This window comes from Nerophis ophidion, linkage group LG15 (assembly GCF_033978795.1).
Source record: "Nerophis ophidion isolate RoL-2023_Sa linkage group LG15, RoL_Noph_v1.0, whole genome shotgun sequence".
In the NCBI taxonomy this organism is placed as follows: Eukaryota; Metazoa; Chordata; class Actinopteri; order Syngnathiformes; family Syngnathidae; genus Nerophis; species Nerophis ophidion.
Window position 1 is genome coordinate 31,833,734 of NC_084625.1, and position 14,418 is coordinate 31,848,151.

Here is a 14,418-nt window from a genome sequence, read left to right on the forward strand (position 1 = left end):
TAAGAACGACAAACACATTTCGGGAGAACATCCTCACAGTAACACAACATAAACGCAACACAACAAATACCCATAATCCTTTGTATTAATGACAAATCCTGACTATTTTATACACCCTGCTAGCAGCAAACCCCGCCACCTCTCCCCCCGTGCGTCGGTAAGGTGGGCGGGGTTGGGGGCGCGGGAGTGTAAAATATATTCAGGGTGTGTCACGGATACAAAGGATTATGGGTATTTGTTGTGTTGCGTTTATGTTGTGTTACTGTGAGAATGTTCTCCCGAAATGTGTTTGTCAATCTTGTTGGGTGTGGCTTCACAGCATGGCGCATATTAGTAAGTGTTAAAGTGTTTATATCACAAACATAAGTGTACTCTGTATCACCCAGTATGCCTTTCAATCTTGAACGTGTAATTGCGGAAGCTGCACACAACATGTTGCCGGACCAACAATCGGTTCGTACGTGTTGTTGAAAGTGTCTAAGGCAATGGCTTCACCGCACACCCATTTTATTGTCATCATGATGATCGCTATTGGATAGTCGCGGTAACGTTAGCGGCTCCAATTGTCATCATTACTCAGTGAAACAGGTTTAAATAGCTCTGTGAGTGTAAAGGCGGACAACCTCTGAAGTATTTCAGCGGGCGGTTGGCGGGCGGATACGTTCCTGATACAGTGTTGGTTCGGGTGGACAGCGGGTGGATGACGACTTTGGTGATGCGGATGATATAATTGCCTATCCGCGCATCTCTAGTGCCCAGGTCTGTTGGTTAATATGTTTTTAAAAAATGAAAACTTATTTTAAAAAAGAAACTGCGACGTGGTGAAGGTACAATATTTGAATGGCCGAGGAGCGTCTGTAAGACTTCATGTCAGTGGATTGTTCCGTTTTTGTACTCAATTTCCCATTAAACAGGACTCTTTCATGTTGACTTGTTTGCCACCACCAAATCAACAACACATTTGCACATGCGGACACTACTTATATCAATAATAACACTATAAACCATCCATCCATTTTATACAACTTATTCCCTTTTGGGTCGCTTGCGCCTATCTCAGCTACAATTGGGCGGATGGCGGGGTGCACCCTGGACAAGTGGCCACCTTATCACAGGGCCAACACAGATAGACAGACAACATTCACACTCACATTCACACACTAGGGACCATTTAGTGTTGCCAATCAACCAAACCCCAGGTGCATGTCTCCACACAGAAAGATCCCAAGCCTGGGATTGAACCCAGGACTATTACATGAGTTTGATTTACATAGCGCTTTCTTCTAGCGATTTAAAAATGTGAGACAGAGAGACCCATAATTAATTCACTCCACATTCACACCTTGATGATGGTAAGCCACATTTGTAGCCACAGCTGCCCTGCGGTAAGTAGACCGACAGAAACGCCAACCACCAAACATTCCTCCAACTTCAAACGTGAGTGAGTGTGAGTGGCACTGGGACCAAGGTGTGTGAAGTGTCTTGCTCAAGGACAAACTGGCCGTAACGAGAGATGGAGTAATCTGAGCTCCGCCACCCCTTCTTGGACATTTTGGGTATTTTGAGTCATTCTGACCTCCAAATGGGTTCATTGTGTTTTTAAAAAAAGATGAATAATTATTCCACATTTTTGACAGCTCTAATAATATTATCAGACAACTCGCATTCCTCTACTCCAACAGTGCATTAGTTCCAACACCCCACCCTGCCTGTGGCTGACAATCCATACAGCGAGGAGTCTAATGCAACACCCAAAGGCATGGGGGTAGCTCCCACATTTACATGTCTTTGAAGCCAAAATGTTGGATGCATTTGTATAGGGTGGCACGAAAATCATTCAGTTGCAACTTTAAGTGCAAATGTCAAAAATTAAATGCATCACATAGACATATGCTGGCAGCGGATGTCACTTTGAATAGTGTCCTTTCACAAATGCCGCCAGTCAAGCCACATTCCATTCACTCTCCTCCATCCGCCCGTGCGTGAGTGGTTTATACCGACCTGCCCTTCTGGCACGCGGCACACAGCCACGCTTTGTCCTTCTTGTTGTAGGTGCAGCAGGTCTTGCACACGTTGTACTGGCAGTCCAGGCACAGGCGCTTGGGGTTAAGCAGGAAGGTGAAGGGCGCGCAGCAGCGGATGCAGCAGTGCTCGTTGAAACGGTGCTGCTTGGTGAGGATGGAGCATCTGCTGCCTTCCTCCGCCAGCTCCTGCTTCATCTCGCTGGAGCCGAGAGAGAGAGAGAGAGAAAGAAAGAGAGAGAGAGGGCGGGGGGGGAGGTGAGCATCTGGTCAAGAGGTAGAACTTGACAACGATGTGGAATAATGGGAGATGCTGTGGAAAATTAAAAATGTATAAACAGCAGAGGGGAGTTAACAAGCTTCCTGTCACTACGTGCTCACTGTGGAATGACGGCTGACATTTCCATTTGGAAGACCGAGGGGAGCTTGGTGAGCACCCCCGCTACCCCCCCCACCTCTCGCCCCTGCATCCCTAATCTAGTGCCATCTCTATTAATTAAGGCAAATATGGCATGAGAGTAATGATATTGAAAAGGCGTGAATAAGGCTCCTTCAAAGCCCACTTGCACAAACAAGGCTGAAATAAAACGCTTCAATTGAAAGGGTTTAGGCTTTAGCAGCGTTACGAGAATGAAGATCAACAGAGCAGAACAGCCCTACGGTTCTCCCACATGAACTGACTCGGCCAAACTGTTGCTGCAATGCGTCAAATTTATTTTAATTTCCAAAATCCAAACAAATACATGTAGTTGATAAGACAGCAACTCTGTCATCCATCCATCCATTTTCTACCGCTTATTCCCTTTCGCCTATCTCAGCTACAATCGTAAAGTCCTAAATAACTACAATACTGCAAAACTTTGAAATAAGTCTCAGGTCCCACAATAGTGTAATACCACAAAATTCCATGATGCTGCTGGAGTTCACGCGGTTAAAAAGTGTTTTTAATAGACCGTGATGGGAACAACGCCATGTTGTGTTTCTGAAGCTTTAATGCCAATGAGCTGTGTTTGTCCATACTTGTGATTCCAAGAAGTGCAATTCTGAGCTTCTCGTTTTTTGAATATCACCTTCGAATATAGAGCTGAATAAAATACAAACCCTGTTTCCATAGGAGTTGGGAAATTGTGTTAGATGTAAATATGAACGGAATACAATGATTTGCAAATCATTTCAACCCATATTCAGTTGAATATGCTACAAAGACAACATATTTGATGTTCAAACTGATTTTTTTTTGTGTGCAAATAATCATTAACTTAAGAATTTGATGCCAGCAACACGTGACAAAAAAGTTGGGAAAGGTGGCAATAAATACTGATAAAGTTGAGGAATGCTCATCAAACACTTATTTGGAACATCCCACAGGTGTGCAGGCTAATTGGGAACAGGTGGGTGCCATGATTGGGTATAAAAACAGCTTCCCAAAAAATGCTCAGTCTTTCACAAGAAAGGATGGGGCGAGGTACACCCCTTTTTCCACAACTGTGTGAGCAAATAGTCAAACAGTTTAAGAACAACGTTTCTCAAAGTGCAATTGCAAGAAATTTTGGGATTTCAACATCTACGGTCCATAATATCATCAAAAGGTTCAGAAAATCAGGAGAAATCAATCCACGTAAGCGGCATGGCCGGAAACCAACATTGAATGACCATGACCTTCGATCCCTAAGACGGCACTGTATCAAAAACCAACATCAATCTCTAAAGGATATCACCACATGGGCTCAGGAACACTTCAGAAAACCACTGTCACTAAATACAGTTTGTCGCTACATCTGTGCAAGTTAAAGCTGTAGTTTGCAAAGCGAACGCCATTCATCAACAATTTCCAAAACGCCGCCGGCTTCTCCGGGCCCGAGATCATCTAAGATGGACTGATGCAAAGTGGAAAAGTGTTCTGTGGTCTGACGGGTCCACATTTCAAATTGTTTTTGGAAATATTCGACATCGTGTCATCCGGACCAAAGGGGAAGCGAACCATCCCGACTGTTATCGACGCAAAGTTCTAAAGCCAGCATCTGTGATGGTATGGGGGGGCATTAGTGCCCAAGGCATGGGTAACTTACACATCTGTGAAGGCACCATTAATGCTGAAAGGTACATACAGGTTTTGGAACAACATATGCTGCCATCTAAGCGCCGTATTTTTCATGGACGCCCCTGCTTATTTCAGCAAGACATTGCAAGCCACATTCAGCACCTGTTACAACAGCGTGGCTTTGTAAAAAAAAAGAGTGCGGGTACTTTCCTGTTCAGACCCTGTCCCCCATCGAAAATGTGTGGCGCATTATGAAGCGGAAAATACGACAGCAGCTCTACATAAAACAAGAATGGGAAAGAATTCCACTTTCAAAGCTTCAACAATTACTTTCCTCAGTTCCCAAACCTTTATTGAGTGTTATTAAAAAAAAGGTGATGTAACACAGTGGTGATCATGCCCTTTCCCAACTACTTTGGCACGTGTTGCAGCCATGAAATTGTAAGTGAATTATTATTTGCAAGAAAAAAACAAAGTTTTTGAGTTTGAACATCCAATATGTTGTCTTTGTAGTGCATTCAATTGAATATGGGTTGTAAAGGATTTGCAAATTATTGTATTTCATTTATATTTACATCTAACACAATTTCCCAACTCATTTGGAAACGGGGTTTGTATATATATTTTTTCACAATTTATTTTAAAATCACTATTTTGTCATTTGTAATTATTAGGGATCCTACTAGCCTTTGTGCAGGAGAAGCGAACACATTCATTAATTCTTTTTTCTTTTGACTTACAATGTACATGACTTTATTATTTGATTTAATGTGTTTAGTATTTGTATTAATTTGTTCTAAAAAAAAAAAAAACAAATAAAAACCTACAACCTCTCATGAAGAAAGATAAATTGGAAGTTTTTTTACAAGGCAGAATAAAACAATGAGTCTAATGATGATGATGATATAAAAATGGTGAATTCTTCAAAACGGAAGTGTGTGTAATACAGACAATATTTTTACATAGTCTACAGCAGCGGTCCCCAACCACCGGGTTCGATTGGTACCGGGCCACAGAAGAATGTTTTTTTTTTTTTTAACATATATATATATATATATATATATATATATATATATATATATATATATATATATATATATATATATATATATATATATGTATATATATATATATATATATTTTTTTTTTTTTTATTAAATCAGCATAAAAAACACAGGATACACTTACAATTGTGCACAAACCAAAAAACCTCCCTTTTTCACGACAAAAAAAAAAAAATCACGCCCCCCCCCAACAAATTATCAAGCGTTGACCGGTCCTCAGCTACAAAAAGGTTGGGGACCACTGGTCTACAGTACAACAACGTAACATTGATGCGTTAGCAACACTAACATAGCTATGTGAGCGACAGTCCAATTTTAGCAGCATCAACGTCCTATGCTATCCTGTTCTCAGATAGTCGCTTCATTTTAGGATGTGTAACGAAGCCTGATTTTATTATTTTTTTCCCTCTAAATGCTGTCCTCTGTGAAGCGGCGGCTGTATGCACAAGGGAGGCTCATTTAGCTAGTCAGAGGTGGGCAATGTTTTTCATTCATTACCTCAATAAACCCGGAATTTCTAAACCTTATGTGTCCAAGTCAAGGCCTGCGGGCCAGATCCGGCCCGAGAATAAATTATCTATGGCCCCCATGTATGGATGATATTGGATTAGTATTAAAACCGGCCCGCAGGCCACAGCCGCCTGCTGCTGTTTTGCATGCACCGATACACCATCAATGTTGGCGCTAAGAATTTTCAAAACGGGTTCCCAGGGGCCCCATCCTGTCATAAAAATGGGGTCCCACAGTACATTTTTGGGGTGCCACTTTTTTGTAACCGTTTTGAAAACAAATAATAAACGTGTGCATTATCCTGTTATATCACACAATGTATATTGTGTTAAGGAAATTTTTTGTCAGAATCTGTTTCATTTCATTAAAAAAACTAATACAAAAGAAAACACATTTTTACGCATAATTTATTCAGTTATATACATTCATTCTTTCTCTTCTTTCCTTCATGGATCTAAACTTTACTGCTGCCTGTATTTTTTTGTATGTTTTTAAAATGTGTTTGTCCTATTTTTGGCCAAAGTAAGGCAACGAAATAATGTGGGGTTGTTTTTATTTTTTAGTTTTAATGCCATGATTTTAATAGTCCGGCCCAAGTGTGCACACATTTTCTTCCATGCGGCCCCTGAGCTAAATTGAGTTTGACACCCATGTGTCAAAAGTGGAACAATAGCTGATATTAGGCATGCGTTTAAGCATCAAATGTTGAAAAATGAGCCACGCTGCACATTATTACAACCATACAAGAAGTCATGTAAAAAGGCTGCAGAGGGTGAAATGCAATTTAGAGTGCCTACAAAAACATATGCTGCTCTTTAAAGGAGAGGAAGGTAAGGAAAAAACATTTAACACCTGGAAAACTGGAATATGTGTGTGCGTTTGTGCGTGTGTGTGTTTGTGTAGAGGTGGCTGCAATTTCCCTCTTCAGTAAGTTATTAAAGTTGCTCCTCTAGAACATTCGCCCTTAATTGCATTTCTTCTGCATCATTAGATGTAGACCATTAACACGCTGCAGTGGGTGCGGGGGTGCAGACAAGCCAACATGCAGAAGCGGACATTAATGCATCATGCATTAAAAAGCTAATCCACATACTGTAAATCAAGGACAAGGAAGCACGTGTCGTCCAATATTTTCTTTTTCAGCAACTTTCATCTTTGCTACCAAAACACTCATTATATAAAATATTGTTCATACAATTTACAGTGTTTGCCATTTAACCTCCATCCAGCCAGCACTAACATTCGTGCAGTTAAAAAATGTTTATAAAAAGGTCATAAAAAGTGGAGTAAAGCTTTAATGGACAAAGGAGATTCTACTGTTATGCATTCGGATTAAAAGCTAACATGCAAGACCCACCCGCAGCAAAGCCTTAGAAGCTTTACTACACACTGAGGGGGTGGAGCTTGTTAGCCTTGCCTCTTTTCAACAGCCATGGCAAATGGCTTGTTTAGTTGAATATTGAACACTTTGAGCTTCAAATGTGCTGTGTCTTGCTGAACAGGGACGCTGTCCATGGTGCTGAAATGATAGCGCTGTCCTGTTCAGTGTTGATAAAATTCCTGGTATTACACCAGTGACAACTATGTATTTATGCGCTATGGAGGCACATACATATTGTGGAGAATGCATGTCTTTTTAAGACTTATTCCTTGTTTTCTGTCACACCGCGGTGAGGGAAGTCTTGTCTTGTTTTTTCTGTCTTGTGGTTTACGTGTTTTATTTTGAAAAGCTACCCTCTTGTTTACGATCACAGGCCCTTCCTCTTGTGTCACCAGTCTGATGTCATCCCTGATCCCTGATTGTTTCCACCTGTTTCCTATCATACCCATACCCTATTTAAGCTCACGCCTCCTCTTGTCCTGTGCCAGATCGTCTGGTCTAACATGCCTTTCTAGCGTCTATGTCCATGTCCCTGAAAACCTTGTCTTGCTCCTTTCCCTGGTTCTGCTTTTTGGATAAAGCAGTCGTTTGCTGTAATTTTGAGTTGACTTTTTCCTCCCTCGAACACCCTTGTTATCCTTCGTCTATCTAATTGGTGAGCGTTTGTTTTTCCTAATTTTGTATAGTTTGCCTTATTGATTGAGTGATTTTTGTTTATTCCTATTTAGTGTATATATATATATCGGTCGTTTGTGTTTTTTTCCTCCTGTCTGAGCGCTTTTGGTTAATTCTTATTGTTATTCTATTTTGTTAGCTTTTCTTAGATTAGTATTCCTCCTTATTTTTTGGAAAGATTTTGATTTACCTGTTTATTCTCGGAATTATTTTCCGCGTATTGTAATGATTCTTGCAAAATACTTTTTGCACTGGAAGTAAAAAGTTATTTCAAAATAAAAGCTTTATTTTTTTAACTTCCTGTCTGCATCTGGGTCCTTTCCTTACTCCGAGTCATAACATTTTCATTGTCATGTTTAAAGCAGCTAATATTTTTCCATGTGTACTCTTTGTGCTTGTATAGAATCTTATCTTATTCTTTTCTGGGCAGGGTGGGGGCTGTTTTCATATTCCATAAGTTCACTTCTAGATGCTGGTATTAACACACTCTAAGACTGGACTCCTAAAGCTTTGGTAAAACTTGATAATATTCCTAATTTGTCTTGATGGCCCTTCTTACTCAACATATATGTCATCCGAAAGAACTTGGGATTGACCAGTGACTTTTTTTCCCTGAGAGGAAGACTGGTCTGACGCAACAATATCTAAAGTGCATCATATCTATACAGTAGAACAGGGGTTCTTAACCTCGGTTCGATCGAACCCTACAGCTTCGGTAAGTCGGCCGCAGGGGTTTGGTGGAGGTCAAAACACACCCGACTCATCGTGTAAATACAAACTTCTTCCTATCGGCGTATTACGGATACGGCAACAGTTGACTGAATTACAGGTTTGTAATTTGTTTTCAATAGAATAGATAGAATAAAATAGAAAGTATTTTATTGATCCCTGGGGGAAATTCAGCACCACAGTTCGCTCACAATAAACAATAATAATAATAAATAATATATGACATCTCTTATATATATAATATATGAATAATATAAATATATTCTACATTTAAGTGCAGTAAAAAAGGAACATATGCATTATACAGTCTGATGGCTGTCGGTATGAAGGACCTCCTGTGTCGTTCCGTGTTACATTTAGGGAGTCTGAGCCTTCCACTGAACATTCTCATTCTCTCCGCAAGGTCCGAGTGTAGTGGGTGAGAGGTGTTGTCCATAATGGCTGGGAGTTTTGCTAAACTTCTCCTCTCTGACACCACCGCCAGAGAGTCTAGCTCCACTCCCACCACATTACTGGCCTTCTCTACCAACTTGTCCAGTCTGTTAGCGTCCCTCACTCTCAGCACGCTGCCATAGCAAGCCACGGCATACAAGAAACCGCTCTTTGAGTTGGTTTTGTTGTTTGAACAAGGTGATGTTCATGCACGGTTCATTTTGTGCACCAGTAAAAAAAAAAACATGGTAACACATTAGTATGGGAAACATATTCACCATTAATTAGTTGCTTATTAACATGCAAATGTGTAACATATTGGCTCTTAACTAGTCATTATTAAGTACTTATTAATGCCTTATTCGGCATTATAACTCTAACCAAATAACTCTAAATGAGGTCTTTATTACTTAGAATATGTTCCCATAGTGTCCAAATAACTCAAAATTAACTATTTCTTACTTAGAATAAGTTCCCCATACTGAAGTGTTACCAAAAACATATAACTTTGTCTTGAATTCGAAAAAAAAACTTTTTATTTTTCACTAAAGAAGGGTTTGGTTTGTGCATATGAAACTGGTGGGGTTCGGTACCTCCAACAAGGTTAAGAACCACTGCAGTAGAACCTTGATTCACAAACACCTTTAGTTGCGGCCTTTTTGGTGTATGAACATATAGATCGAGCCAAATATGCCTCACTGTGTAAACAATGTCACAGCGTATGAAAGTTTCATTCATGTATTAATTTTGTATGCCGCTGGTAGACCTATGGGGGCTGCCACTTTGATGACATCACTTCTTGTACAAGAGAAGAGGCGGGGCCCCGACGTCACATCCTGTTTACAGATTTGCGAGGAGGACACGACGGGGGAGCCGCCAATGGTGCACCAATTGTACAACCCCTTTTCCATATGAGTTGGGAAATTGTGTTCGATGTAAATATAAACAGAATACAATGATTTGCAAATCATTTTCAACCCATATTCAATTGAATGCACTACAAAGACAAGATATTTGATGTTCAAACTCATAAACTTCTTTTTTTTTGCAAATAATAATTAACTTGGAATTTTATGGCTGCAACACATGCCAAAGTAGTTGGGAAAGGGCATGTTTACCACTGTATTACATCACATTTTCTTTTAACAATACTCAAATGTTTGGGCACTGAGGAAACTAATTGTTGAAGCTTTGAAAGTGGAATTCTTTCTCATTCTTGTTTTATGTCGAGCTTTAGTCGTTCAACAGTCCGGGATCTCCGCTGTCGTATCCACACTCTTTTTTCACGAAGCCACGCTGTTGTAACACTTGTCTTGCTGAAATAAGCAGGGGTGTCCATGATAACGTTGCTTGGATGACAACATATGTTGCTCCAAAACCTGTATGTACCTTTCAGCATTAATGGTGCCTTCACAGGTGTGTAAGTTACCCATGCCTTGGGCACTAATACACCCCCATACCATCACAGATACTGGCTTTTGAACTTTGCGCCCATAGCAATTCGAATGGTGATTTTCCTCTTTGTTTTGGGGGACACCACGTCCTCTGTTTCCAAATATAATTTGAAATGTGGACTCGTCAGACCACAGAACCCCTTTCCACTTTGCATCAGTCCATCTTGGGTGAGCTCGGGCCCAGCCAAGCCGGCGGCGTTTCAGGATATTGTTGATGAATGGGTCTGGCTTTGCATAGTAGAGTTTTAACTTGCACTTACAGATGTAGCGACCAACTGTAGTTACTGACAGTGGTTTTATGAAGTGTTCCTGAGCCCACGTAGTAATATCCTTTACACACTGATGTCGGTTTTCGATGCCGTACCATAATATCATCGCTTATGTGCAGTGATTTCTCCAGATTCCCTGAACTTTTTGATGATTTTACGGACCGTAAATGGTAAAATCCCTAAATTCCTTGCAATAATTTGTTGACAAATGTTGTTCTTAAACTGTTCGACATTTTTCTTACAAAGTGGTGACCCTCACCCCATCCTTGTTTGTGAATTACTTAGCATTTCATGGAAGCTGCTTTTATACCCAATCATGGCACCCAACTGTTCCCAATTAGCCTACACACCTGTGGGATGTTCCATATAAGTGTTTGATGAGCATTCCTATACTTTATCAGTATTTATTGCCACCTTTCCCAACTTCTTTGTCACATGTTGCTTGCACAAATTCTAAAGGTAGTGATTATTTGCAACAACAAAAAAATGTTTATCCGTTTGAACATCAAATATGTTGTCTTTGTAGCATATTCAACTGAATGTGGATTGAAAATGATTTGCAAATTATTGTATTCCGTTTATATTTACATCTAACACAATTTCTCAACTCATATGGAAACGGGATTTGTATATGTAGAAGAAACAAGTCCACAGTTTCAACCATTGTATAAAAATGATGTGTATATGGTTGCTGACATTGCCAAAGGGGTACAATATCTTTGCAAGGACATAGAGAAACTGCAAGACGGTGAAAACCAGGTCAAAAAGCTGTGGCTCGTGTGGAAAAATGAAAAGGAGCTAGCAGGTAATTGCATTTCTGAAGCTATCATTCACGAAAAGGTTTGCCATTTGTATGGCGACTGGATGTGATCACGCTGGAACCAGCATGGAAGAACAATTTAAGGTGAGTCATGGGTGGTTGGAAAAGTTTAAAAAGAGGAGTCGGCATTCACTGCATGGTGGCACGACAAAGCTGCCTAGAGGAGTTTATCAAGCACTTCAAGGAATTTATCTGTGAAGGGTTTTTTTAGAGTCCGCACCCCAGTGAAAGCAGGCATTAAAAGTCACTGTTTTATGTTCTTATTTGTAACGTTTACCGCATGGCAATGAACATATAACGCTACTGTTGCTATGCACTCTGTAAAATCAAGCAACAGTGATGCATAAAATGAGCAAAATACTACAAGTATTACATGTTATTCTAAATATGCCTCTAAGTATGTAACATACATACTTAAGCATGTACATAAAACAATGTTGGAGGTTGTTTGATGTTTTTTAGAGGGCATTATAGGCAAAATATATACTCACAGTTACCTGAATTGTTAGCTGCCTACTATTTAGACTATTTTTTTTTTTACTGTGAAACAGAAATTGGTGGAAACAACCTTTTTACCTTATTGACTATGAGATGTGTTGTACATGAATGCTACTGCTGCTTGTCTCCATAAGCTGGATAGTGTGACATTCATCACTAACTGCGCTCCCCTTACTCATCATTGTGTCTTATACTCAGTGGGTAACTGGACATCTTTATGTGCTTAACGCCTCAATCATTGGTATGTTTTCATCTACAAAAACATTCTTTGTATCACTCCATCTTATCTATCTTGTCTTTTAACAAAAATAACAAGGAAGTCACAATCTGTGTTCAATGAACTTTCTTCGATTTTTCATCCCCAAAGTAAGAACTAAACTGGGCAAGAAAGCATTTAGGTTTTCAGCACCGAAGGCTTGGAAGAACCTACAATCGAATATTCAACTTCAAACCCTTGTTACATTGAATTACTTTAAAGCTTCTGTGAAAGGATTGCAGTCTACCTTGTCTGTATGCACATGTGTCATATGAGCAACTTTTAATGTTGTAAATGTGATGTTTTATGTGTTGTTTACTGTTTTTATTGTAACCTGGTTGCTGCCCTCTTGGCCAGGTCTCCCTTGGAAAAGAGATCTTTGATCTCAATGGGATTTTACCTGGTTAAATAAAGGCTAAATAAAATAATAAAATAATTCAAAGGACAGGGAAAGACATGTGTTTGCTTGTCTCAAATAAAGATTGTGGATAATGGACAGAAAATCAAAACAGGGAAGTGAATTTAAACATTTCCCGTTACGTTGATTGTAGCCCTAGAATAGTTCAGGGGGCACTTTAGGAAAACAAAACAAAGACACTAAATTTGCATTGTTTCTGTGCGCAAATACATTACTTACATACAAAAATGAAGCTCAAATTATTTATTGAAGTTTATTATATCGCTAAATCTACATGCTCACTCTTTTCAGCACCAAATCCAAAAACCATGTAAAAGACTGCCTGATCAGAAAATGAAAAAAAATGTTTATTTCCCTTTCCCCTAAGCAATGGTTAGTTTCGGTCTTGGCTACGCCGACAACCTCTTATATCTACGTCAGTCAGCAACTTCCTTTCTAGATAACAAACTGGCCTCTGCCCTCACTATGCAAGCTGAAGTTCATGCTCAACTGACCAAAAATGTAAAAAATACAATTCACAAATGTTATATAATCTCTTTAGTGAGCAGGGTTATTTATGCTGTGCAGTGCAACAAAACATTACTTTAATTACAACATACGTCATGTAAAAACTGCTAAAATTCCATCAACGTGATGAATGAAGCAAGGCAGCGAGTGTAAAGCACTCGCAGCGTCAGAAAAATAACATCCATCATTACGACCACAAGGCTGTCACCGCACAAATAAGCAGTCGTATGGCAACTTTAGCAACAGACTTTGGATTACAGTCATTTATAAATAGGCAGTTTTGTGATTAAAAACGCGTGACTCTCACTGGATCTCATTATCTGTTACAAGGCATTCATTAAAGCCGGGAAATAACTATGAGCACGATTCCGGGAGTATCGGCTCGCTAAGGAGGAACCCGCCCTAAATGTATCACCTGTTTTGACATCAGACGGCAACCTTGAAGCTCTCACATCCTCGACCTCTGAGGAAAGTTTTACTGCCCTTGCCTGAAGTCAGTTTTGAAAAAGCACAACATGAACAAGTTGTAGGACGATTATTATTACATATTTCTGTGGCCAAAAGAGAAGGGCAGCGAGAGCAAAAGCAGCGTTGACTTTGATTGCGACTGTGTTTTTTTTATTGATCCCTTCTGCTTTGTGCTTTGCGGTGAAGAGTAGAAAAAAAAGGCTCTTGGTAATTGTGCATTGATCGGGAGCTCTCAGACGGCACAAAGCTCCTTTGTAACAATTTCAGAATATTGCTTTGATTTGCAGCCTGCGCGCGGGTCCTTTTGCAAAAGCACTGATACTTTGTTGCCGCTTTTGCATAAAGAGTCATATTATGAATGTACTCAAAAGAGATTCTGGATGAGAGGGTTCTTAAGTGTCCAATTCATTTTAATGGATGGCATGCTCATGCTGCCTTTTAATGGATACTGGTATAGTTTGCAGAAAGGGCAACACACAGTAATTACCAAAGTGGATGGAAGGGGTGGAGCAAAAGAGGATGCAGTTTTATAAAGAGTCAAGCTACCATACATGGAGAAATACTCAATGACTTCTGGGCAATGAGTTAGTCCCGCCCCAACTCTTTTACACATACTGTCCTGGTCAAAAGTATACATACAGCAATGTTATTATTCGTTTGCATGTCCCTTGGTAAGTTTCACTGCAATACGGCACTTTTGGTAGCCATCCACAAGCTTCTGGTTGAATTTTTGACCACTGCTCTTGACAAAATTGGTGCAGTTCACCTAAATGTATTGGTTTTCTGACATTGACTTGTTTCTTCAGCATTGTCCACATGTCCAAATTCCGGACTTTGGGAAGGCCATTCGAAAACCTTAGTTCTAGCACGATTTA

The 14,418-nt window shown here is 39.9% G+C and overlaps 1 protein-coding gene across 3 annotated transcripts in view; it reads right to left on the reverse strand.

Annotated features, from left to right (window-relative positions):
* The window catches only part of myripb (myosin VIIA and Rab interacting protein b), a 339,066-nt gene that overhangs the window by 179,780 nt on the left and 144,868 nt on the right, over nucleotides 1-14,418 (reverse strand). For all 3 annotated transcript variants that reach the window (XM_061922023.1, XM_061922022.1, XM_061922021.1), the window contains exon 3: nucleotides 2,002-2,223. In XM_061922023.1, coding sequence (XP_061778007.1) covers nucleotides 2,002-2,223 — 222 coding nt within the window. The remainder of the gene's footprint in view (nucleotides 1-2,001; nucleotides 2,224-14,418) is intronic.